Source organism: Bos indicus x Bos taurus, unplaced genomic scaffold (assembly GCF_003369695.1).
Source record: "Bos indicus x Bos taurus breed Angus x Brahman F1 hybrid unplaced genomic scaffold, Bos_hybrid_MaternalHap_v2.0 tig00011818_arrow_arrow_obj, whole genome shotgun sequence".
NCBI lineage: Eukaryota > Metazoa > Chordata > Mammalia > Artiodactyla > Bovidae > Bos > Bos indicus x Bos taurus.
In genome coordinates, this window is record NW_020867951.1 from 20,442 (window position 1) to 44,395 (window position 23,954).

Sequence of the window (23,954 nt, forward strand, 5' to 3'; positions counted from 1 at the left end):
AAGAAATCAAAGATTAAAAAAACAGGTGGAGAGATATTCCATGTTCCTGGGTAGGAAGAATCAATATTGTGAAAATGACTATACTACCAGAAGCAATATACAGATTCAATGTGATCCCTATCGAATTACCAATGGCATTTTTCACAGAACTAGAACAAAAATTTCACAATTCATTTGGAAACACAAAAGACCCCGAATAGCCAAAGTGGTCTTGGGAGAGAAGAATGGAGCTGGAGGAATCACCCTTCCTGACTTCAGATAATACTACAAAGCTACAGTCATCAAGACAGCATGGTACTGGCACAAAAACAGAAATATAGACCAATGGAAAAAGATCCAGAAATAAATTTATGCATCTATCCATACCTTATTTTTGACAAAGCAGGTAAGAATATACAATGGGGCAAAGATAGCCTCTTCAATAAGTGGTGCTGGGAAAACTAGACAGCTACATGTACAGAATGAAATTAGAACACTTCCTAACACCACACACAAAGATAAACTCAAAAAGGATTAAAGACATACATGTAAGACCAGAAACTATAAAACTCTTAGAGGAAAACACAGGCAGAACACTGGATGACATAAATCAAAGCAAGATCCTCTATGATCCACCACCTAGAGTAATAGAAATAAAAACAAGAGTAAACAAATGGGACCTAATTAAACTTAAAAGCTTTGGCACAGCAAAGGAAACTATAAACAAGGTGAAAAGACAACCTTCAGAATGGGAGAAAATAATAGCAAATGAAACAACTGACAGAGGATTAATTTGCAAAATATATAAGCAGCTCATACAACTCAATACCAGAAAAACAAACAACCCAATCAAAAAGTGGGGAGAAGACCTAAACAGACATTTCTCCAAAGACATACAGATGGCTAACAAGTACATGAGAAGATGCTCAACATCACTTAGTATTAGAGAAATGCAAGTCAAAACTACAATGAGATATCACCTCACACTAGTCAGAATGGCCCTCATCAAAAAGTCTACAAACAATAAACGTGGAGAAAAAGGAACCCTCCTGTGCTGTTGGTGGGAATGTAAATTGATACAGCCACTATGGAAGATGGTATGGAGATTACTTAAAAAACCAGGAATAAAACCACCGTATGACCAAGCAATCCCACTCAGAGGCATATACCCTGAGGAAACCAAAATTGAAAAAGACACATGTACTCCACTGTTCATTGCAGCACTATTTACAATAGCTAGAACATGGAAGCAACCTAGATGTCCATTGACAGATGAATGGATAAAGAAGTTGTGGTACATATACACAATGGAATATTACTCAGCCATAAAAGGAATGCATTTGAGTCCGTTCTAATGAGGTGGATGAAACTAGAGCCTATCAGAGTGAAGTAAGTAGAAAGAGAAAAATAAATGTCGTACACTAATGCATATATCAAGAAGGTCAAGGTCAAGAAGCAACAGTTAGAACTGTACATGGAACAATAGACTGGTTCCAAAGCAGGAAAGGAGCATGTCAAGGCTCTATTTGTCACCCTGCTTATTTAACTTCTATGCAGAATACATCATGAGAAATGCCAGGCTGGATGAAGTACAAGCTGGAATCAAGATTGCTGGGAGAAATCTCAATAACCTCAGATATGCAGATGACACCACCTTTATGGCAGAGAGTGAGGAAGAACTAAAGAGCCTCTTGGTAGAAGTGAAAGAGGAGAAAGAAAAAGCTGGCTTAAAACTCAACATACAGGAAACTAAGCTCATGGCATCTGGTCCCATCACTTCATGGCAAATAGATGGGGAAACAATGGACACAGTGACAGACTTTATTTTCTTGGGCTCCAAAATCACTGCAGATGGTGATTGCAGCCATGAAATTAAAAGACGCTTGCTCCATGGAAGAAAAGCTATGACCAACCTAGACAGCATGTTAAAAATCAGAGACATTACTTTGCCAACAAAGGTCCATCTAGTCAAAGCTATGGTTTTTCCAGTAGTCATGTATGGATGTGAGAGTTGGACTATAAAGAAAGCTGAGCGCTGAAGAATTGATGCTTTTGAACTGTGGTGTTGGAGGAGACTCTTCAGAGTCTCTTGGACTGGAAGGAGATCTAACCAGTCAATCCTAAAGGAATTCAGTCCTGAATATTCATTGACTGATGCTGATGCTGAAACTCCAATACTTTGGCCACCCGATGCAAAGAACTGACTCATTGGAAAACACCCTGATGCTGGGAAAGACTGAAGGCGGGAGGAGAAGGGGATGACAGAGGATGAGATGGTTGGATGGCATCACCGACTCAATGGACATGAATTTGAGTAAACTCCGGGAGTTGGTGATGGACAGGGAAGCCTGGCATGCTGCAGTCCATGGGCTGGGAACCAGTCGGACACGACTGAGTGATTGAACTGAATGCATATACCCGAAATCTAGAACGATGGTAACAAACAATTTATTTGCAGGACAGCAGTGGAGAAACAGACATAGAGAACAGACTAATGGACACAGGGAGAGGGGAGAAGAGGGTGAAATGTATGGAGAGAGTAACATGGAAACTTAAATTACCATATGTAAAATAGATAGGCAGTGGGAATTTGCAGTATGTTTCAGGGAAATCAAACAGGGTCTCTGTTTGAGACCCACAACCTAGAGTAGAGGGATGGGATGGGGAGGGAGATAGAGGGAGGTTCAAGAAGTAAGGGACATATATATACCTATGGCTGATTCATTTTGAGGTTTGACTGAAAACAACAAAATTCTGTAAAGCAATTATCTTTTAATTAAAAATAAATAGAAAAAAAAAGATGCACTATGCTGTTAACCATCAGGGAAATGCAAATCAAAATGATAATGTGATATCACATCACACTTGTTAGAATGGCCATTATGAAAAAGAAGAGCTGTAACAAGTATTGACAATAATGTGAAGAAATATGAATCTTCCTACACCTCTGGTGGAAATGTAATTGGTGCAGCCACTATGGAAAACAATATGGATGTTCCTCAGAAACAAACAAACAAAAAAATAGAGCTACCATATGATCCAGCAATTCCACTCCTGGGTACGTATCACAAAAGAAAAAGAAAAATGCTAGCTTGAAAAGATACATGCAAGCCCTTTCCCAAGTGTTTTGGAGGAGACAAACTCAGCTGGCAGAAGCATTTGTAAAATGCTTATGTTTTTCAGTAAGATATGTATGTTGAAAAAGCTCCCACTTGTAGATGTTATTATTTGTGATGACTACAAGCATGATTGATGAAGATATGGCTCTGGGTGTGCATCACACCAGATACCGAGTGGGACTCTGGGCTCCGTAATCTGGGCATTGATGAGAGGTGGTGGGTGGCAGGGGGAGGGGTCTCCAGGCCGGAATTGAAGTTCTCCCCTGGTTAAGGTAAGAAAGGTGGTAGGTAATCTGACACCTTCCTATGTGAAGTGATCCTTTTGCCTACCACATGAGAGCCACAATACATGTTCAGATATTGTGGGGTGTTGGGCAGTTCCTGGTAGAGTGAGGCAAAGTTAGGGTGACCAGCACGGTTCTGCAGAACATCAGTGCAGAAGTCACAGGGAACAAAACCGGAACCAGTGAGCATGCAGTTCTGTCTGGGTAAGATGGTAATTGATGTGAATGGTAAGTCTCATAAGGATTTACCCTCTCCCCACTGCAGCCACTGTAATAGCCCCCATACAGATCTTATGATGTCACCAAACTGATGTTGCTCCTACTTGGAATGTTTCCCTTGACGCCGGAGCAAAGAGGAGGCCCATATAATTGCTCTTAGGCACTAAAAAGGCATTCCAACAGGGGTCTTCACCTAGTCCCCAATTGAGCCCCCCTTCTGGTAAGCTTTCACTAGTGGTAAAGAACCCATCTGCCAATGCAGGAGATGTAAGAGACACGGGTTCCATCCCTGGGTCAAGAAGATCCACTGGAAGAGGACATGGCAACCCACTCCAGTATTCTTCCGTGCACCTTTAAAGTTGTTTGCTGCTCAGGATCACATCTTGATTCCTTGGGTGACTCAAAGTTGAAGTGTTTACAGGAAAGAAAATCCTTTTTACACAGATTTTACATAGAGCGCCGAGAAATCCCAAGCCGTACCCTTAGAGATACCTCACGAGCCGGCGGGGGTGGGGGGAAGGGCGGAAGTTAGCCGGGGCGGGCGGCCTTCTCGATGTCGCTGTGGCTTCTTTGCCGGGCGGCGGGCGGGTCTGAGACCCGGCGATACCTGTTCTCGAGGAGGCCGGTACTCAGGCAGGCACCTACAGTCATATCTAACCTCCGGAAGCAAACTTCTGGACACCGTGTGGAAACAAAACCCAGGGTTGCTGCTGAAGTAGACTCCGGGGGCTGCTGGTGCGTGGAGAGCTTTTGGTACTTTGGACCCAGAAGGTGGAGGTGGGCCATAGGGCGGAAAGGCCTACCAGGGCACCCAGCGAAACTTGCCCGTTTCTGCTGGCTTATGCCCATATTACTGGCGAACTTGAAAGTCGCGCAGTTGTGTCCAACTCTTTGCGAATGCAGTCCGTGGAATTCTCCAGGCCAGAACACTGGGGGAAACTGTAGCGTTTCCCGTCTCCAGGGGATCTTCCCAACCCAGGGGTCGAACCTAGGTCTCCCACATTGTGGGCGGGTTCTTTACCACCTGAGCCACAAAGGGGAAGTGCCAAGAATACTGGAGTGGGTGGCCTATCCCTTCTGCAGCAATTCTTCCCGGTCTAGGAATCGAACTGGGGTCTCCTGCGTTGCGTTGCAGGCGGATTCTTTACTCAAACTGAACTAGCAGGGAAGCTCCGAGCAAGAGGTCATTTCCGCCTCCAAGACAGTAGTTTGTGCTGACAGAGAAGCGCAGGCAGCGTCCCTGTACCTCTCGAGCCATTTCTTTGAACACCTGTGGCTTCCTTGAAAGAGCCTTGTTGTCGTTTCTCTTGGGTCACCTCTGAGAAAATGAGACTCTCAAGGCCATCGTCAGCCTTGTTTAAAAACCTCTCATGACCCTGAGGAAATACCAAGTCCAGACAAGGGTTACCTTTTCTAGGACCTTTCTTGTTTCCGAACAACCTTTATCGTCCCTGTTTCTCCGTGTGTGTGTGTGTGTGTGTGTGTGTGTGTGTGTGTGTGTGTTTTAAGAGTGTGACGTTTGGATATCTTGGAAACAAAGCCAGCTGTCAGTTTTTCTAGTAAAGTGAGCAGAAATTTTCATACACAGGTAGAAAGGGGCTGCTGCTGCTGCTGCTGCTAAGTCGCTTCAGTCGTGTCCGACTCTGTTGGGACCCCATGGACGGCAGCCCACCAGGCTCCTCCGTCCATGGGATTCTCCAGGCAAGAGTACTGGAGTGGGGTGCCATAGCCTTCTCCGCCAAATGGCTCAATGCTTAGGTAAAGGATGAAAATTTGGAGACACTGACAACCTGAGATATCCGGGTTCTTAGCAAGATGCCTTCTCCAAAGAACTATGCTAAGCACTACAGGACGTGTAAGATGAAACAAGAGTCCTGTCCTTCAGGGACGCCTAATACAGTAGCAAAAGCATGGGGTATGACAACAGGAGACCTACAATTGGTCTAAAATCTGCCACCTGTAATCCACGTGACTCTGCGGACGCCGCGTCCTGTATCTGAATTTCTTTATACGTCAAAGCGAAATGTAAACGGAAGGGACACCACGAGGTTCAAACCTAGCTAACAAGAATAACGGAGAAGGCCGTGGCACCCCACTCCAGTACTCTTGCCTGGAAAATCCCATGGACGGCGGAGCCTGGAAGGCTGCAGTCCGTGGGGTCGCTGAGGGTCGGACACGACTGAGCGACTTCACTTTCACTTTTCACTTGCATGCATTGGAGAAGAAAATGGCAACCCACTCCAGTGTTCTTGCCTGGAGACTCCCAGGGACCGGGGGAGCCTGGTGGGCTGCCGTCCATGGGGTCGCACAGAGTCGGACACGACTCAAGCGACTTGGCGGTGGCGGCGGCGGCGGCGGCGGCAGCAGCAGCAGCAGCAACAAGAATAAACAACAATAGTTGGGAAGCACGTGCCTGCAAACCAGAGAAGGATTTTAAAAACATGAGGGACTGCTGCTCCTGATCCAGCGAGGGGTCTGGCCAGGAGGACCAAAAGCCTCCTAACTCGAGTCCCCGGGACAATCCTAGTGATGACTTTCGGAGACGGGGGTCCTAGCCAGGCGAACTGCGCGGTAGAAAAGGCCACCGGCTGTTGGAACGCGATTCGGCAGTAATCTGGACGCAAGACACGCGGCAAGTCGGGGGGGGGGGCGGGGGGTCGGAGATCGCGGACGCTCGCAGGAGACAACCTCCTTCGCGTCGCCGCCAGGACTCCCGTGAGCCCGAGACTCGGTGACCTGAACTGTCCTTTTTTTCTGCATCCGGGGCTGACCCCAGGATGGGGCGGACGTGCGGGACGCTTCCTGACTCGCGTGTGCGCGCCTACGCAGGTTTGGGGGGCAGAGGAGGGGGGGGGGTGATGGGCGTGGCTATCACGCAGCCACCGGAAGCCGTCCTTTCGTTTCCGGTGGGCGCCCGGCCCACAGCACGAGACCCCAGAATGGCGAGCCGGGGTACGGTCTCGAGGCGCTAGAGGGGTCACGCCGGAGACTGAACTCGCAAGGTCCGCGCGCGCCCGGGGCCTCGCGCCTTCCCGGCACCGCCCCCGGGGGCGCGGGAACCCGCACCTGCCTGCCTCCCCGCGACGGCGTGAGGTGTGGTGACTTGATAGCCGAGCCCAGGAAGAGGGAATTGGCGTCCACGGAAGCCAGAGCTGGGTGGAGGTAATCGAGAAGCTGATTTTCCTTGGGGGTTTGGTCAGGAGAGCGCCGAGAAATCCCGAGCCGTACCCTTAGAGATACCTCACGAGCCGGCGGGGGTGGGGGGAAGGGCGGAAGTTAGCCGGGGCGGGCGGCCTTCTCGATGTCGCTGTGGCTTCTTTGCCGGGCGGCGGGCGGGTCTGAGACCCGGCGATACCTGTTCTCGAGGAGGCCGGTACTCAGGCAGGCACCTACAGTCATATCTAACCTCCGGAAGCAAACTTCTGGACACCGTGTGGAAACAAAACCCAGGGTTGCTGCTGAAGTAGACTCCGGGGGCTGCTGGTGCGTGGAGAGCTTTTGGTACTTTGGACCCAGAAGGTGGAGGTGGGCCATAGGGCGGAAAGGCCTACCAGGGCACCCAGCGAAACTTGCCCGTTTCTGCTGGCTTATGCCCATATTACTGGTGAACTTGAAAGTCGCGCAGTTGTGTCCAACTCTTTGCGAATGCAGTCCGTGGAATTCTCCAGGCCAGAACACTGGGGGAAACTGTAGCGTTTCCCGTCTCCAGGGGATCTTCCCAACCCAGGGGTCGAACCTAGGTCTCCCACATTGTGGGCGGGTTCTTTACCACCTGAGCCACAAAGGGGAAGTGCCAAGAATACTGGAGTGGGTGGCCTATCCCTTCTGCAGCAATTCTTCCCGGTCTAGGAATCGAACTGGGGTCTCCTGCGTTGCGTTGCAGGCGGATTCTTTACTCAAACTGAACTAGCAGGGAAGCTCCGAGCAAGAGGTCATTTCCGCCTCCAAGACAGTAGTTTGTGCTGACAGAGAAGCGCAGGCAGCGTCCCTGTACCTCTCGAGCCATTTCTTTGAACACCTGTGGCTTCCTTGAAAGAGCCTTGTTGTCGTTTCTCTTGGGTCACCTCTGAGAAAATGAGACTCTCAAGGCCATCGTCAGCCTTGTTTAAAAACCTCTCATGACCCTGAGGAAATACCAAGTCCAGACAAGGGTTACCTTTTCTAGGACCTTTCTTGTTTCCGAACAACCTTTATCGTCCCTGTTTCTCCGTGTGTGTGTGTGTGTGTGTGTGTGTGTGTGTGTGTTTAAGAGTGTGACGTTTGGATATCTTGGAAACAAAGCCAGCTGTCAGTTTTTCTAGTAAAGTGAGCAGAAATTTTCATACACAGGTAGAAAGGGGCTGCTGCTGCTGTTGCTGCTGCTGCTTCTAAGTCGCTTGAGTGGTGTCCGACTCTGTGGGACCCCATGGACGGCAGCCCACCAGGCTCCCCCCTCCCTGGGATTCTCCAGGCAAGAGTACTGGAGTGGGGTGCCATTGCCTTCTGTGAACAAGGGGCACAGTGACATTCATATGTGTTCCCAGGAGGTCCCAAAGAAGCAGTGTTAATGGCATCTAATAGCTTAGAGGGGGAAACTTGCTGAAAGGAATAAGGTTACTTTTTCTCTATTTTTTTCTGATCTGGTGTCTCAGTTTCACTTCAAGTATTAATATGATGTGAAAGAGAATCTAGATGTTCTATGGAGCAAAGGAATCATTCTGCATAAAAGGTGAAGGGACAGAGCATTTGTCCCTCATCTCACTGAGGATAAGAAACTGGAATGATCTATTAAAATGTAGAGAAAGTCAAATACCCCCGTTTTTAAAGGTGGGACAGGAAGTGCACAGATTAAGTATTGGATAACATCAAAGCTCCTTTTAGCAAATGCGTGTAAGTTTTTTCTTCCTCAACCTTAAAGAAAACGTGATGAACTAACATTTGTCTTTCCAGAGTTGTATATTTGTTTCAAAGTTGGGTAACAGAGGAAAGGTTGAAAACATGTCCTGAGTCTTGAGCCTTCACGAGTGGCAGTTAATTTTAAAGAGGAGGCAGAACGGTTACTTTCTCTTCCTCCTTTTCTGATAACTTTCTGTTCTTCTTCTCTGATAAGTAAGTAAATGTGCGTCATGTGGCTTTCTTCTTGACGTGTACTTTTTTTTCCCTCCCCTCTCTCAGTGCCCTTGGGGAGAAGATCCACTCATTGGTTTTGTACCAAAGCTGACAAGGCCTCAGTTATCAGGTGGCCCAGGAGGATGTCACAAATAGAAGAAAAGCTGTTCCCAGAGCAAATAATGATGAGCCCTGTGAAGGCGCCTGCATGCTTGTACCCACATGTGGAGGTTTTACAGGGGACTAAGAGGTCTGTGAAAGAGAGTTCCAATAAGAGTAAGAAATCCAGCCCACAGATGGGCAGTCTTCATCCTGAGAGTGCTCGCCAGCACTTCCGGAGCTTCTGTTACCATGACACACCTGGACCGTATGAGGCTGTCAGCCACCTGCAGGAATTATGCTCTCAGTGGCTGAGGCCAGAGATCCACTCAAAAGAGCAAATCTTGGAGTTGCTGGTGCTGGAGCAGTTCCTGGACGTTCTGCCCAGTCATATCCAGAACTGGGTGCAGAAGTATCATCCACAGAACGTCAAAGAGGCTGTGGCCCTGGTAGACCGCTTTCACAGAGAATGTGGTGGAATAAGCAATGAGGTGAGCAGAAAGATTCCTTATATGTACACTGTGAAAGAGGGTGAAAGAGGGGTCAATAATTGGAGAATGAGATGGATTAAGTCACTCTTCTGTTGTTCCTTTAGAATAACTAAGTGCAATCTGAAATCACAGGCTTGCACTGACAGCTTCTCAGGTTGGGGAGTTCCTGAGAGTCTTTTCCTGGCCTTAGAAAAAGAAATGCACTTTGCCCTCTTTAGGGCCAGGGTGAATTGAAGGTGGTGGGCCTGGCCTAGCATGGCCAAGGAGACAGGACTTAGCAGCCAAGAAATAAAAGGCAAGAAAATGCTAGGAAGGGAGGAAAAAACCTCCAAATGCAGGGTTTTAAAGGTCAAAGGCAGGAGAGTGTAGCAGCCAAAGTATAAATCAAACCTTTCTGGGGAGACTGCAAAGAAAGAGAAGAAATGGAAAGAGAAAAGGGGAAAAAGGATCAGAAACAAGATATAAGCTCACAGTAAAATGGAGAAAATCAGAATGCTGAGGCGTGGTGCTCTCTGGGCTGGGAACACACATCGCAGGGCCAGGATAAAAGCGTCTCCGTGGCCTGCCTTCATGCTTTGCCTTGGCTTTGCTGGTGAGTAGGTAACCAGGTCTGCCCTGGGGAGATGGCAGCCTACTTCTCCTTGAGAGCCCCGCCTTGAGGAGCACAAGTGTCTTATACACCTGAAGTGTATGGCGGAAAGTTGAATCCAGCTCTTCCCCCATTTTTTCCTCCGCTGCATCCCCTTTGTCCATGAAATTGTTCCCTGGACGTGGGAGGATTGGAAAATCCAACTGACAGAAAACTCTCTTTTATTCATTTTCTTATTCTTTAGAGGAAACTAGAAAATAAAAGTCCACTAAATCAAGGATCCAAGTCTAGAAAGCAAGAGATTGGAGGCAGTGAGAGAACAGGCAGCCTACCCCTACCCTGCTCTTGGCCTGAGCTGTGGCTGTCCAAGGAGGTGTGGAGGCAAGCAAGTCATAGCTTCTCTCATTTTAATCTGATTTTCCCAGATCATGTGTACAGTTCCTTGTGAGAAAATCATGGCGCAATATCTCTTCATTTTTAAAAATTTCCTTACACACTCCCCAAACCTGGACTCTACTCTTGTTTGTTCTTCCATCACCACCCCAAAACCAAAAGCTCTTTTCTAATGAGGATGGGGGTTATTTTTAGGTCACAACCCACCAACTGGGAAATGACACAGCGCTCTTGGGAGGAACAGCAGTGGCCCCAGGCTTTAAGTGGAAGCCAGCAGAGCCCCAACCAATGGGTGTGTTCCAGGGAGAAAGTTCGAATATATACCAGGTACTGCAGGAGCCGCGCTGGAATACTCACAAAGAAAGCCAGCCTGTGGATGAAGGAGGTGAGGAGTTTCATCATCATTATCTTCTCCTGGGAGCTGTGATAGTAATTGGTTCAGGGAGCATTCCATGGGAATTTTCCAGGTGCCCAGTCATGCTTTCAGTTAGGATGACTGTCTAGTGGGAGTACAGTAGGTCCGTGGTGGGTGAAGGTGAAGGCCATTCTGGGGTACAGAAGCATCCAAACCACAGAACCCTGGTATTCACAATGTGGACCTTTCTCTATAGAAATTTGAGAGGGGAGAAGAAGGTAGAGCAAGGACAAGGCGGGGTGGGTCATCTCACCATTAGAAGTTAGAGGAGAAATTGGGATCAGAAATGGGCTGTCAGTGGCAGAATGGGAAGAGAATTGTACACCAGGAAAAAAGTGATAAAAGAAATCTCCCATGTTTCCCACCAAGGTTTTAATTTTCAAACACCTCTAATGCTTGCCTAGTTCAGTGAACATTTTCTTTAATGAGAGGAAAAGCAGTGGATTTCCTTTCATTTAATGAAAACTGGGAACCAGTTCTATGGAGTGGTGGCTTTTTGGTTCTAATTTATGAGAAGGCCACTTGTGGTGCAGATGTGTGAGCTCGCGTGTGCACACACACACGTGAAGGTGAGCTGTCTTTACTGAGGGAGTCCTAAACTGTAGAAGTTGGTTTGGGGTATTCATAAACAGAAAATATATTCTTTTTTCTGGCTCCTTCCCCACAGCTGTGCCTGCTGAAGAGAGTCCAACCTTTTCTGAGGAGAAAAGCACCCCAAGCTGCAAGTTGGCATCTAAGCTCACCTTGCCTAAGTCCCAGGTGAGCTGTACTTTACAAGCATTTTCAGGCAGCCTGAATGTGGCCTTGTCTGCTTTTCTCTGCTGCCCATGATCCTGCCTTACACAGCAGATGTTCTGAGGCACATTAGCCCCGGGTGTTCCCTAGACAACTAGGATTGGCGCTGTGGGATTGGGCACCTCCCAAGCCGTGTACTGATCTCTTGGGCACCTTTCCTGTTCTCTCACTCCTTTTCCCTTGAATCTTCTCTTAACGTTTTTGGTAACTGGCCTCCCATGTAATTCAGAAATGAGTGATAGGACGGCTTCTGTTGTAGCGAGTACTGAACTACAGCTTACTCTCTTCTCTAGAGTCCATTGACATTTGAAGATGTGGCCTTGTATTTTTCCGAGGAAGAATGGAGAATAATGACCCCTGAACAGAAAACCCTCTACTTTGATGTAATGGGAGAACTCTATGAGGATGTCACCTTTCTAGGTAAAGAGTCTTCCTTTCCTTTGTACAGCAATTGAGCAATCTGTTACATCCTCAGTTCGTGGAAAATGCACACCTGTGAGAGTGTCCCAGTGTCCCAGCAGTGGGTTGGTTCTCAGCTTGATGGTGTGAGGGGAGAGGGAAGGCAGATCCAGATCACCTGGAGAGCTTTTTACAGATACACATCTTTCTCCTAAGTAGACTGCTTGATCTATCATACTCTTGCCCTACCCTGCAAGCCCACTCTTGCCAGATCTTTTCCATGTCCGTAGAAAGCACAGTTTACCCAGTTGTTCAGGCCCCAAAACTCTCAGTTATCCTTTTTTCCAGTCCTTTGGTTATTCCCTACCCCCCAGCCAATCAGGGAGCAAGTACTCTTAACTCTGTCTTCAAAAGAGCTCCTGAATACAACCATGTCTCAACCTCTTCTGCTCTTACCATCCTGGTCTCCGCCGCCTCATCTCTAACCAGGTCTGCTGGAATACCACAGGACTCCTGTCCCACGACGTTTCCGTGTGTCCTTAGGGTTAGGTCCTAGCTTCCTCATTGCACATCCAGCCACAGCCACGGTAGAATATAAAGAAGATACTGAGTTTAAGATTCTGCCCATTTAAATGTTTAGAGTAAATAAAAGTATAGAGAGTTATTCACTTTTTCTGAAAATAGTCTGGAATTTAGATGGCAGTCCATGACCTCCAAGTTTTATTCTCAGAGTGTTATCATTGCACCCTAAACTTAAAGTGATCTGTTTAGCACAAGGGCAAGAACCATAGACCCAACGTCCCTAAGAGTTCGAGGACATTCTTCGAGAGTCTCTTTGAGGTAAACGTACATATAGGAAGAGGAGAAAATTCCTTAATAGGAGCCTTTATAAAGGCTTAACAATTTTAAGATTTTGTTCCTCTATATTCTTAAAAATTAACCTCTTTATTGACTGACTTGTAGATTCACATGCATATTTAAAATGTAACACAAAGAACCCATATACACTTTACCCATTTTCCTCAGTGATAACTTTTGCAAACGTACATGATGTCACAACCAGGATAATAAAGTGGGTACAGTCCACTGACCTTATTCATATTTTCATTTTTCTTGTATTCATTGGTGGGTGTGTATGTATTTAGTTATATAAGATTTGATCACGTGGAGGTTTGTATATTCACCACCCCAATGCAGATCCATTACCACAAGGATCCTTCCTGTTGCCCTTTTATCAATACAACAACACACCCTTCCCTCCCACACCCTACCTCGTCACCAACCTGTGCCAACCACTGATCTGCTTACAGTTTTTAAAAATTTTGTCATTTCAAAAATACAGCTTTGGGAGATTAACTTTTCTCCTTCACAATAATTCCCTGGAAATTCATCTAAGTTATTGTGTGTATCAGTAGTTCATTCATTTTTACTGCTGAGAAGTGTTCTGTAATATTGATAAACCATTGAAAGATATTTTTGCTGTCTTCAGTCTTGGGCTATTGTGAATAAAGCTGCCATGAACATTCCTGTACAGAATTTTGTGTAGAGATGGTAAGTTTGCGTTTCTCTGGGATAGAGAGTGAAGGAGTGAAATTGCCGTTTCATATGGTAATCAGATGTTGAATGCTAAACTGGTTTTCAGAGTGGCTGCATCATTTGACCTTCCTAGCCAGCAATGGATGTGATCGTTTGTCCACATTCTTGCCATTGTTTAATAGTATTACCACTTAAAAATTTTTTGGCTTTCTGTTAAGTATGTAATGTTATCTCATTGTGGCTTGGACTTGCATTTCGCTAATAGCTGATGATATGTAGTTTTTCATGTGCTTATTTGCCATCTTTATATTATCTTCAGTGGAACGGCCTTTGCCATGGTTTTCATTTGGTTGTTTTTTAAGTGTTGAATTTTGAGAGTTCTTGTATAGATTGTAGTGCTTTCTAGCGTATATGGTTTGCAAGTAGTTTCCCCAAGTCTGTATATTTTTCTTTTTATCCGCTTCCCATGGGTTTCCACAGAGTAAGTTTTTTATTTTGATGCCCAGTTTTTCACTTTTCTTTTTACTGATTGTATGTTTGCTATCAGGGCAAGCCATAGATCCCTAAAATTTTCTAAGTTTTTCCTAAAAGTTTTTTAAGTTTGCATTTAAGTCTGTGATTCATATTGAGTAGATTCTATATAAGATACGAAATTTAGATTGAAGCTCATTTGTTTTTTTGCCTGTGTAGGTCCAGTTGCTTCAGCCTTGTTTATTGAAAAGGCTGGCCTTCCTCCATTGAATTGCTTTTGCACTTTGGTCAAAATCAGTTGGGCATACTTGTGTATCTGTTTTGTTCCATCGAGTTATGTGTGAGTCTTTCTTCCCACTTTATTCTTTTGTCAAGATTAATTTTATTTTAAGCTATGCTAGGGCCTGTCCCTTTCCATGTAAAGTTTAGAATACGCTTACCTATAAGAAACTTTTTTGGAATTTTGCTAGAAATAACATTAAACTACATGTGAATTTGAGGAGGAATGATCTCTTTACTGTGTTGATTTTTCCAAACAGTGAACACAGTATGTTTTTCAAGTTTTCTTCGATTTCTTTCATCGTTTAAAAAATGTTACCTACTTACCTATTTTGGCTACACTGGGTCTTTTCTACTTTGTGGAATATGTGTCTAGTGACAGCTTAATTTTCAGAGCCTTTATGTTATTTTGGTCTTCTCGATTTATGTGGTACTGCTGGGATTCCCATGTGCTCCTGCTCATGCTGCCAGAGAGTGAGGAATGAGGAAGATCTTTACTTAGGCTAGAGTGTCTCTCAGTGGGAATCTCTGACCCATAGGGATGAAGAGGCTTCCTGGGGCCGGCTGCTAGTGGCTGGTTAGCTAGGTCCATCTTGCTAGTTCTGCATGACCAATCTTACGTCTCCGATTGGAGTTCTGATGTTGTCAGATGGTTTCCCGTTTCCGATTGCGGATGGAGTGAGCCTATTCAGGTAGCCTTCTGTTGCTCGGTTGAGATTTGGAAAACACGAGATCTGGGTTGCCTACATTTTTGGATGTGGGGATGTAAGATACCTACTGTGTTACTCTTCCAGTCCTGGAGTCCCAAACCATTTTGCCTTCCTCTTACCACTTTATAGAATTCTCTGTTCATTGTATCTTGCATTCTTAAATGGATTTGTAGTCGTGCCCAGAAAGGAAGACCAGGGAAAAATGGGTCTGTGCCATTTTGTCCAGATTGGACCAAAAATCCCTTGTTTCCTGTATTTTTAAAAAGCTGTCAGCATTGATTTTTCTTCCATGCCGACAGTTTTCTTGTTCTGGGAAACAGATGGCTGATTCTTCTGTTTATTCCAACAGGGTTAAAGCTCACAAATGACACTGGAAATGACCCACCTGTATCTCTTCCTACATTAGAGATACAACCATCAGGATGCGAAGTATTAGGAAAGGCCACAATGAAAGATGCTGAGACAACAGTGGGCAATGAAAATCACGGTGATACATGCAGGGTACGGAAACGACCTCGCAGTCCCGAAGCCCCAGCTCTCGCCAGCCACTTCGTGCCTGGTGACAAACTGCACTGAAACTCTCAAAACGGGCCCTTTCCATGAAACTCAAGGAAATTATCTGAGTGCAGCCAACCTGTTGTTTCACTTTAGCCTAAGGAGGGAGCAGAAGGAAGAAATTTTTCATTAGAAACATGAATGATTGACCCTGACCGAAAAGGTAGGAGACCAGAGGTTGGACTTGCGGGCTGGAGGGAGGCTGTTGCCATGGCATCTACATATCCAGCCCCTGGGGGGCTTGGGGGAGGAAGAGACCCGTGGAAGCCAGCCTGGAAAGCTGCCAAGCCAAGAGCAGGCAAGGCAGGGTGCACACAGGCCCTCTGGACAACCTTGTCATATTTCCAACTTGGGGATGAGAGGCAGCTTCCTGGGCATCTCGGAGGGTCAGCCCATCACCTCGGCCCATGGCCCCGGTAGTGTCACCTGAACACGGGGGAATGGAGGGAAATGGCCCTGGAGAGGCCCTGAGAAAGCCCTAGAAGAGAGCGGATGCTGGCCCCCTTGTCCTCCACCCCTCGAGAGGCAGCCTGGACGGATGGTTGTGTTCTTGGCCCAAGCCCAGGTCTGTCACTTTCTCAGCCCTTCACAAGACTTCCTCCTGGCGGGTCTGTGGGACTGCTCTCTGCCTGCTCCCGCTGTCTCTCTTGCTCCTCGCCACCCTCCAAAGCTTTGCATCAGGGGACAGGGAAGAGAGGGAAATACGTGTTCCTCCCAGCCCTGCCCCATCTCAGCCACGCTCCCTCCACCTCCTACCAGTGCCCTCCTGGTGCCACAGAATGCGCTGCTCCAGTCCTGGACAGCCTCCAGCAGCCCCTGTGTCCCAAAGGATTTGGGAAAGTGGGGGTCTCCTTGAGTGGCGGGCAGCTGTCAGGCCGGGGTGGGAGAGCAGATGGAAAAGAGGCTTGTAGGGTAGGCAACAACTGGGGAGACGGGGACATCTCTGGGTGAAGAGGCAACTCTCAAGTCCCCATGTTTTTCTTGCAGGAACTGGTTTTATAGAAGGTGAACCGCCCCTTCCGTGGTCTTGTCCAGAGAGTCAAATCCCTGCCTGGGGCACCCCTGACCCTAGAGTTGCCTGGGGAGCACCCGAGAAAATTGCCTGACCCCTCGAAGAGAGGCAGGGCCTTCCAGGTGGAGAGCCCGAGGGAAGGGGTGGCCTGGTGATCCAGTACTGGCATGGGGAAGGAAGGATGGAGCTAGAGACACTCTGGTGGAGCAGGTTCTCCCCACCTGCTGGGCTCTGGGAAGGGAGACATTTGCCCTTGTGACATAGATCAGAAGTGGGGGAGCTGAACCTGCCTCTGGGTCTGCACTGCCTACCTGCCCCCCAGTCTCTGGGAGACCTGGCACAGTGGGATGGGGGAGGGGAGCACAGGCTCCCAAGAGATCTAGAGAGAGAGAGAGGCCCGTGGCAGGGAAGGTGAGAGCAAGTCACAGGCAAGAACTGGGGGACAGTCTGAGCTGATACGGTCACAGGAGAGATGAGTCCCAGAACCCCCTTGGGGAGCAAGGTCCTTACACACAAACCTCCCCACCCCAACCCAAGCCCCATGCAAGGCTTAACCAGGGGTTCCTTGGTGTTGAGTGCCACAGGCCTCTCAGTTTGGGTGGGGGTGTCGGCTGGCTCCTGGGGCCGAGTGTAATAGGAGGGAAGGGATACAAGTGGGTGGGGTGGAGCTGAGACCCACACATGACCCCATGTCTCTGTCTCCAGGCTGCCCCTCCTGCTAGGATCACACAGGAGCATCTGCTCTGGATGGGCCTGCAGCGGTCCTGGCTGTGCTGCTGACTGGTGCACCAGGAGCGGCACTGAGGGGAGCTGGGAGAGGCCCTGGCCCTCACCCCCATCCCATATCCACATCTGCCCCCTCACTGATTGCTTGCGGTCCTGGTCCTCAGTTGCTGGGACTAAGAACCACAGCAGCCTGGTTGCCCCTGGGACAGAGGGGCTGAGCCTCACACCATGTGCCCTTCTCAGCCACCCAGGGCCCGGCTGAAGAGCTCTGCCTGCCTCACCCTGAGGCCTGAGGCTGCACCCAGGCTACCACATGCGCCCCGCAGATTCCCGCAGACGGAAGGGCGCTGATGGCTTCCTCCCTTGTGCCAAGTTGCCTGGAAACCCCTGGTCCTGGTGGCCCCTCCTCCACCCCAACTGTGTCCCTCCAGGACCACTTCCGGGAGACTGCCAGCCTTTGGACTGCATCCCTGGAGTTCTGAGAGACTGTGACATGGGCTGCAGGGGAGGAGAGGAGCGGAGGACCAGGGGCCTCCTTGGGGCTGATGCATAAATATGTCCTTTTCACGTTTGGATCTCATCCTCCGGGTGACTGGATGCCCAGCTGCAGCCCCTTCCTGGGCCAGCCTGAGAGGACCTGGGGAGGGCACTAGGGAGGGTCTTTACTTAATATGTGCGTGCCTGTGTGTGGGTGTGTGAGTGTGCATGTTGAGTGCATGTGTGAGTGTGGGGATGTGTGTGTGAATTTGCATGTTCATGCATGAGGGCTTGAGTGTGTGAGCGTGGGGATGTGTGTGTGGGTGTATGTGGATGAGTGTATGGGTATGAGTGCAGATGAATGCACGGATGTGTGTGTGTGAAGGTACGGGTGTGAGAGTGTGAATATACATGTCAGTGTGCATGTGTGAATGCGTGTGTGTGAGTGTTTATGCACACATGAGTGGCTGTGCGTTGCAGACGGTGCTGAGCTGTTCAGTGGGTGTGCTCTGGGGGATGGGCATCCTGTCCTCCCCAGGCTCCCAGCTCTGTTGGAGCTGCCTGGGCCCTGGGAGGCCGCTTCCCAAAGTGGAGAAAGTATTTTGGAGATTCAGGGGCCCCGGGCTTAGAGACCCATCATCACCTGCAGAGAATCCCCCCTCCCCATGGGGCTCTGGCTGGGGCTGTCCGCCCCCAAAGGTATTGGCTGTGGGAGGGGCGGGGACACGTCCTCAGCACGTGCTCCTGCCACTATTTTTCTTACTATTTTGATCTTGAGTAGTTTGCTGCTGCTGCTGCTCTCCCACCTCTTCCTCATCTCCTCACTAGGCCTCTGCTGCTCTCCTCTCTGTGTACTTTATTTATTTGCAATCTCTTTTTCAGGCAGTGGAGGTTCTACGCCATCACCGACTTGAATAAGACAGCTTTCCCTTTTCTGTGTGTGATGAACTCTCCACCAGTCAGCGCAGTCTGGTCAGAGAAATGTTCTTGTTTTCAGTGTTGTCAAATCTTGTGTCTATCTAAGTTAATAAAAAAAAATCATTTGAGTTCAATAAAAAAAACCACGGAGGCCTCTTGTTTCTGGTGTGGTGCCCCCTTGGAGGAGAGGGTCTGTTGGTGAGCTCACCCGACTCTGGTGGCCAGACGCTGGGGGAGGGGAGCATCCTGAGGGCTATAATTGGGTGGGGTCATGGCAGGAAACCAGTGAATGTTATACTTCATATTAAGAGAACAAAGGGGTAATACATAATCATTCCAAAAGATTTAAAACATGGATTTGGTGAAATTCAATACCCATTCATGATTTTAACATCTTTTAAGAACATTGAAATTGTTAGGAACTCATTCTTCTGGCAAATAGTCTATAAAAAACCTCAGTGTGCATAATATTTAATGGTGAAAGAATGTTCCTAATATTGGGAACAATGCATGGTGTCTACTCTTGCCATTTCTATTCATCATTGCAGTGGAAGCTTGAGCAAATGGAATAAGCCCCCTACCCTGACAAATCCATCCGAATTGGAAAGGAAGAAATAAAGCTTTATTTATTCACAGATCATCCTGTATGGAGAAAATAACAAGTAAAGCACAGACACAAAAAAGCCACTAGACCCATAAACAAATTTAGCAAGGCCAACAGGACACAATATCAACATCAAAATATCGCTTATACTTGTACATACTAGCACCAAAAATTCCAAAAATGAAATTAAGAAAGCAACTGGATACACAATAGCCTTCAAAAGAATAAAACATTAGGGATAAATCCCATAAAAAATGAATAAGACCCGAAAACTAAAAATTACTTAAAACATTATAAGACATAGCTGAGAAAATTTAAACTTAGTAAAGATAGTTCATGGATTGGGAGACTCAATATGACAACCTTCCCCAAGTTTATCTGTAGATTGAGCCCAATATCTATCAAAATCTCAGCTGAATTTCCTGTAGAAGTTGACAAGCTGATCTTAAAATGTATGCGGAATATACATTTATATCACCTTAAATAGCCAAAACATTTTGAAAAAGGAAAACAGTTGAAGGATTTATCATACCTATTCCAGAAGTCATAAAGCCACAGCAATCAAAACAGTATGCACCTTGTACAAAGATAGTCATGTAGATCAGTGGAACAGATTGAGAAAGTATGAACAAATCCTTAAATTTATGATGAGATGGGTCTTCTATTATGGCAAAATACACAACAAATGTCGCCATTTTAACCATTTTAAAGTATCAAATTCAGTAGCATGAAGTACATCCCCAATATGTAACCATCACCATTATCTAATTCTAGAATATTTCCATCACCACAGATGAGAACACCATGTGCATTGTCAGTCTTCATTACCTCCCTACCCTACTCCTTGGCAAATACAAATATGCTTTCTGTCTCTATGTATATACTTTTTATGGGTATTTCATACAAATGGAATCATATGATATGTAACCTTTTATACCTGGCTTCTTAGTGTAATATTTTGTAGTTCATTCACATTATCTGTAGTTCATTCACATTATTGTATGTTTCTTTTAATGGGAGAATAATATTCCATTTTATGGATATATGACATTTTATTTATCCAGTCATATGTTTGTGGACATTTGTGTTGTTTCTACCTTTTTGCCATTGTGAATAGGGTTACTATGGACATTCAAGTACAGGTTTTGTTTGAACACCTGATTTCAATTTTGGGGGTCCACAACTAGGAGTAGAATTGCTGGATAACATGTTAATTCTATGTTTAACTAATGGAAGAACTCACCAAACTGTTTTACATAGAGGCTGCACCATTTACAGTCCCACTTAGTAATGTATGATGATTCCACACTCTCCAACAGTTGTTATTTTTCTTTTCTAATTTACGGTTATCCTAGTATGTGTGAAGCAATTTTCATGTGCATTTCCCTAAGGCTAATGATGTGAAATTGGACTTGCTGGTGGCTCAGACAGTAAAGAATCTGCCTGCAGTGCAGGAGACCAGGGTTTGATCCCTAGGTTGGGAAGATCCCCTGGAGAAAGTAATGGCTACCCACTCCGGTATTCTTGCCTGGAGAATTTCATGGACAGAGGAGCCTGGTGGGCTACAGTCCCTGGAATTGCAAAAGAGTTGGACATGACTGAGCAGCTGACACTTTCAACTTTCAATGACATGGAGCATCTGTTCATTTGTTTGGTAGCCATTTATATGTTTTCTTTGCAGAAATACTAGTACTTTGGGATAAATTTGACAAAATTTCTGGAAGACCTGTACACTGAAAATTACAGAAGGAATTAAATACTACAAACATAAATTGATATCTCATGCTCACAGATTTGAACACTCAATATTGCTGGATGGGAGCTCTAGAAAACTGACCTATAGATTCAACGCATTCCCAATGAAGCAACAGTAGGACTTTGAAAATAAATTGACAAAGTGATTCCACCTTTCCATAGAAATACAAAAGGCTAAGGAGAGCCAAAATTTTTGAAAAAGAACAACGATGCAGGATTTATACTACTTCATTTCAAAACTTGATATAGATCAACAATAATTCAGTGTGATCTTGGTATAAAGATAGATTTACAGATCAATGGATCAGAACAGAGTTCACAATATACTCAAAACTATATGGAGGATTGCCTTTTTTAAAATTTATTTTAATTGGAGGCTAATTAAGAGGTGGATGAAACTATTACACAGAGTGAAGTAAGTCAGAAGGACTATTGCCTTCTGACTGAGGTGTAAATGCAGTACAACAGAGAAAAATAACATTTTCAACAAAATACTGGAAACATTGGAAAAGCACATCTTTAAAAACAAAAAAACTCACATAACATACAAAAATTAACTAGATATCATGAGACAACACCAAAATACATGCCACCTGCAAAGTAGTGCAGTACTGAGAAGCACTACTCCCTGGAAGCTTGAGGGCCAAGAGGTTGACGTAAGTGAACTGTGTTGTACAAACAAACTAAGGAAGATTCATAATGATGCACCCAAAGCTACACAACTAGTGGGTGGGAGATGCAAGGTAGCAGCCAGGTTTCCTGACTTTCGGCTTAGGCTTTTCTGCACTATTCTGGTCAGTTGCACCCTGTGGCAGATTCCCTCTGATCCCAGAGGACAAGTTCATGCCTTGTTTCTGGGACAAAGCCCCTGTCACATGTCCCTGCATCTAAATCCATGACTTGTGGGACTTCCCTGGAGGTCCAGTAGTTAAGATTTCAGCCTCGGGGGCTCCCCAGGTGGTTCACTGGTTGAGAATCAGCCCGCCAGTGCATGACACGTGGCTTCGATCCCTGGTCCGGGAAGATTCCACTTTGCACGGAGCAACGAAGCTGGGTTCCACAACTGTGGAAGCCCTGGTGCCCTAGGTCCTGTGCTCTGAAATGAGAAGTCAGGGCAATGAGAAGTCTGAACGCTGCAAAAAAGAGTATCCCTGGCTCACCGCAGCTAGAGAAAGGCCCACCACAGCAACAAAGACCCAGCTGCTGCTGCTAAGTCGCTTCAGTTGTGTCCGACTCTGTGCAACCCCATAGACAGCCTCCTACCAGGCTCCCCTGTCCCTGGGATTCTCCAGGCAAGAACACTGGAGTGGGTTGCCATTTCCTCCTCCAATGCATGAAAGTGAAAAGTGAAAGTGAAGTCGCTCAGTCATGTCCGACTCTTAGGGACCCCATGGACTGCAGCCCACCAGGCTCCTCCATCCATGGGATTCTCCAGGCAAGAGGACTTGAGTGGGGTGCCATTGCCTTCTCCAAAGACCCAGCACAGCCAAAGTAAATATATAAATAAAAAATTATAAAGAACCTATGAACTGATTATGTGGTTCTGATATCTATGTTAGTGGAGCATCACCATCTGCTGGTTGATTCCTTGAACTATATCAGAAAGCCCTTGGGGTGTTGTGTTGCCAAAGGCTTCACCACAGACACAGTCACTGCTGCACAGCCAGTTTTGATAAGGTCAAGAGAAGAAAGAGAAGATAGCTTTGGGGGCACAGGAAGGGAGTGGGGGTGGTGGTGGATGTCAACGTGAGGCTATAGAATCTTGTATAACTCGAAAATATATTTGAGCAGCGTCTTCTACTTGTGGATTCCTTGAACTGCATCAGAAAGGTCCAGGGGAGATGTGTTCCTAAGGCCTCAACAACAGGAACAGTCACCCGAGAAGAGTCAGTTTTGATAAGGGCAAGAGGAGAAAGAGAAGTGAGGTCTTGGGGCACAGCATAGGAGTGGGAGGAGCGGATGTCAATGTGAGGCCGTAGAGCCTAGTGTAACTCAATAACCTACCATCTGCTGGTGGATCTCATGAACTACATCAGAAAGCCCTGGGGATGTGTTGGCCACTCATTTTACATCAATCAATGAACACTGACCAAGGGGAACATTGACCACATGGAAGCAGTCTATCCTCCAGGATAAATCTTTGTTACTGATCAGCTTGATTGAGAGCTGATCAGACGAGCTCCACAGTCTCAGGACCTCAAAAGGCAAGGCACTGGCTGAAGCTGCAAGGGCGTGATGACTAAAGTTCTGCCTCTGACCTTCCATCCACACCAGCAGTGAGAGCCCTTAAGCCACTTCTGTAGTATATGCTTGCTTGCTACTCAAAGTGTGGTCTAGGGACCAGCAGCATTAGCATCACCTGGGAATTTCTGACTCTGAGGCCTCCATCACAGGCCTATTGAACCAGGACTTGCACTTTCATAATATGCCTGGTGATTCCATGCACATTAAAGTTTGAGAAGCACTACACCCTGGTAGCTTGAGGACCGAGAGGTTAACATAAGTGAACTGTATTTTAAGTGAGTTTAAGGCAAAACTAATACAATTATGTAAAGTTTAAAAATAAAATAAAATTTAAAGACTCACAATGATGTACAAAAGCCACAGAACTAGGGGTGGGAGATTCAAGGTTAGCAGCCAGTTTGCTTGATTTTCAGCTCAGGCATTTCTTCACGATTTTGGTCAGTTGCACCCTGTTCATGCTTTGTTTCTTGGACCAAGCTCCCGTCATATGTCTGCATCTAAATCTATGACCTGGGGGAACTTCCACAGTGGTCCAGTAGTTAAGACTTCACCTTCCAGGTCTTCCCTTGGGGTCCCAGTGGTTAAGATTCCACCTGCCAGTGCAGGGGACAGAGGTTCAATTTCTGGTACAGGAAGACCCCACATGCCAAGGGGGAACTAAGCCAGGGCGCCACAACTATTGAAGCCATCACTAGGGCCTGTGCTAGGAAACAAGTCACAGCAATGAGAAGCTCATAAAATTGAACCAAGAGAAGCCCTGGATCGCCGCAACTAGATAAAAGCCCACTGAAGCAAGG

General features: G+C 46.6%; 1 protein-coding gene across 4 annotated transcripts in view; it reads left to right on the forward strand.

Moving 5' to 3' along the window:
* LOC113889353 (zinc finger protein 75D-like) overlaps positions 1 to 18,707 on the forward strand; it is a 31,760-nt gene extending 13,053 nt beyond the window's left edge. Inside the window, exons 1-7 of one of the 4 annotated variants that reach the window (XM_027536035.1) lie at positions 6,474 to 6,763; positions 8,756 to 9,279; positions 10,457 to 10,646; positions 11,344 to 11,435; positions 11,765 to 11,891; positions 15,216 to 15,584; positions 18,519 to 18,707. In XM_027536035.1, the coding sequence (XP_027391836.1) occupies positions 8,833 to 9,279; positions 10,457 to 10,646; positions 11,344 to 11,435; positions 11,765 to 11,891; positions 15,216 to 15,442 (1,083 nt within the window). In that variant the 5' untranslated portion in view covers positions 6,474 to 6,763; positions 8,756 to 8,832 and the 3' untranslated portion in view covers positions 15,443 to 15,584; positions 18,519 to 18,707. Of the gene's footprint in view, positions 1 to 6,473; positions 6,764 to 8,755; positions 9,280 to 10,456; positions 10,647 to 11,343; positions 11,436 to 11,764; positions 11,892 to 15,215; positions 15,585 to 16,408 lie in introns of those variants that run through there. The other 3 variants (XM_027536033.1, XM_027536034.1, XM_027536032.1) reach the window with 3 other exon arrangements.
* The last annotated feature ends 5,247 nt before the right edge of the window (positions 18,708 to 23,954 follow it).